Source organism: Orycteropus afer, unplaced genomic scaffold, assembly GCF_000298275.1.
Source record: "Orycteropus afer afer isolate SDZICR_OR568_19922 unplaced genomic scaffold, OryAfe1.0 scaffold00099, whole genome shotgun sequence".
NCBI classification, from domain to species: Eukaryota; Metazoa; Chordata; class Mammalia; order Tubulidentata; family Orycteropodidae; genus Orycteropus; species Orycteropus afer.
The window spans coordinates 1748666-1749434 of NW_006921686.1; the positions used below are offsets into that span (position 1 = coordinate 1748666).

A 769-nucleotide genomic window follows, 5' to 3' on the forward strand; every position below is an offset into this window, starting at 1 on the left:
GGTCTAAGTAAGTGATCTCACCCCGCCCCTGACTTTCAACAGCCCTCCAAGCTGTCCACTCACCACATACCAGCCCAGGCCTGTCCCTTGAGTGCAAGACTCACAGAACTAATGGGCTGCATTCCTGGACATCTCCAGGGTGTACCACCCTACTCCGAATGTTGGCCCAGCCCCAGATCTGTGTCACTTTTAACCCATGGGCACCGAGTCAGTTCTGTAGAGTTGATTCTGACTCACGGCGACTGTGTGCATGTCAGTGGGACTGTGCCCCATGGGGCCTTCAACAGCTGTGATCTTTCAGAGTGGGCACCTGGGGGGTACAAATATTTGCTCACAGCTAATAATCTAAGGGCTGGTGGTTCGAACTCACCCATGGCACTGCAGAAGAAAGGCCTGGCAATCTGCTTCCATAAATATTAAACCAAAAGGAAAAGCAAACCCACTGCTGTCGAGTTGATTCTGACACATGTAACCCCATGGGCTGCAGCGTCAACTGCTCCGTGTGTCCTCTTGGCTGTCATTTTTATGGAAGGAGCTAACTAGGAACAGTCAGAATAAGGCCAGGAGCTGACTGAGGAACACACCAGCAACTGCTCATATGCAAGTTCAAGGTGAAGCTGAAGAAAATGAAAACAAGTCCATGAGAGCCCATCTATGACCTTGATTACATCCTGCCTGAATTGAAAGATCATCTGAAGAATAGATTTGACACATTGAACACCAATGACTGAAAACCATATGAGTTTTGGGATGACATCAAAAACATTAT

The 769-nt window shown here is 48.2% G+C and overlaps 1 protein-coding gene across 1 annotated transcript in view; it reads right to left on the minus strand.

Moving 5' to 3' along the window:
* The window catches only part of EHD2 (EH domain containing 2), an 11055-nt gene that overhangs the window by 8133 nt on the left and 2153 nt on the right, over positions 1–769 (minus strand). The window contains exon 3 of the mRNA XM_007943034.1: positions 64–86. Within this exon, the coding sequence (XP_007941225.1) occupies positions 64–86 (23 nt within the window). The remainder of the gene's footprint in view (positions 1–63; positions 87–769) is intronic.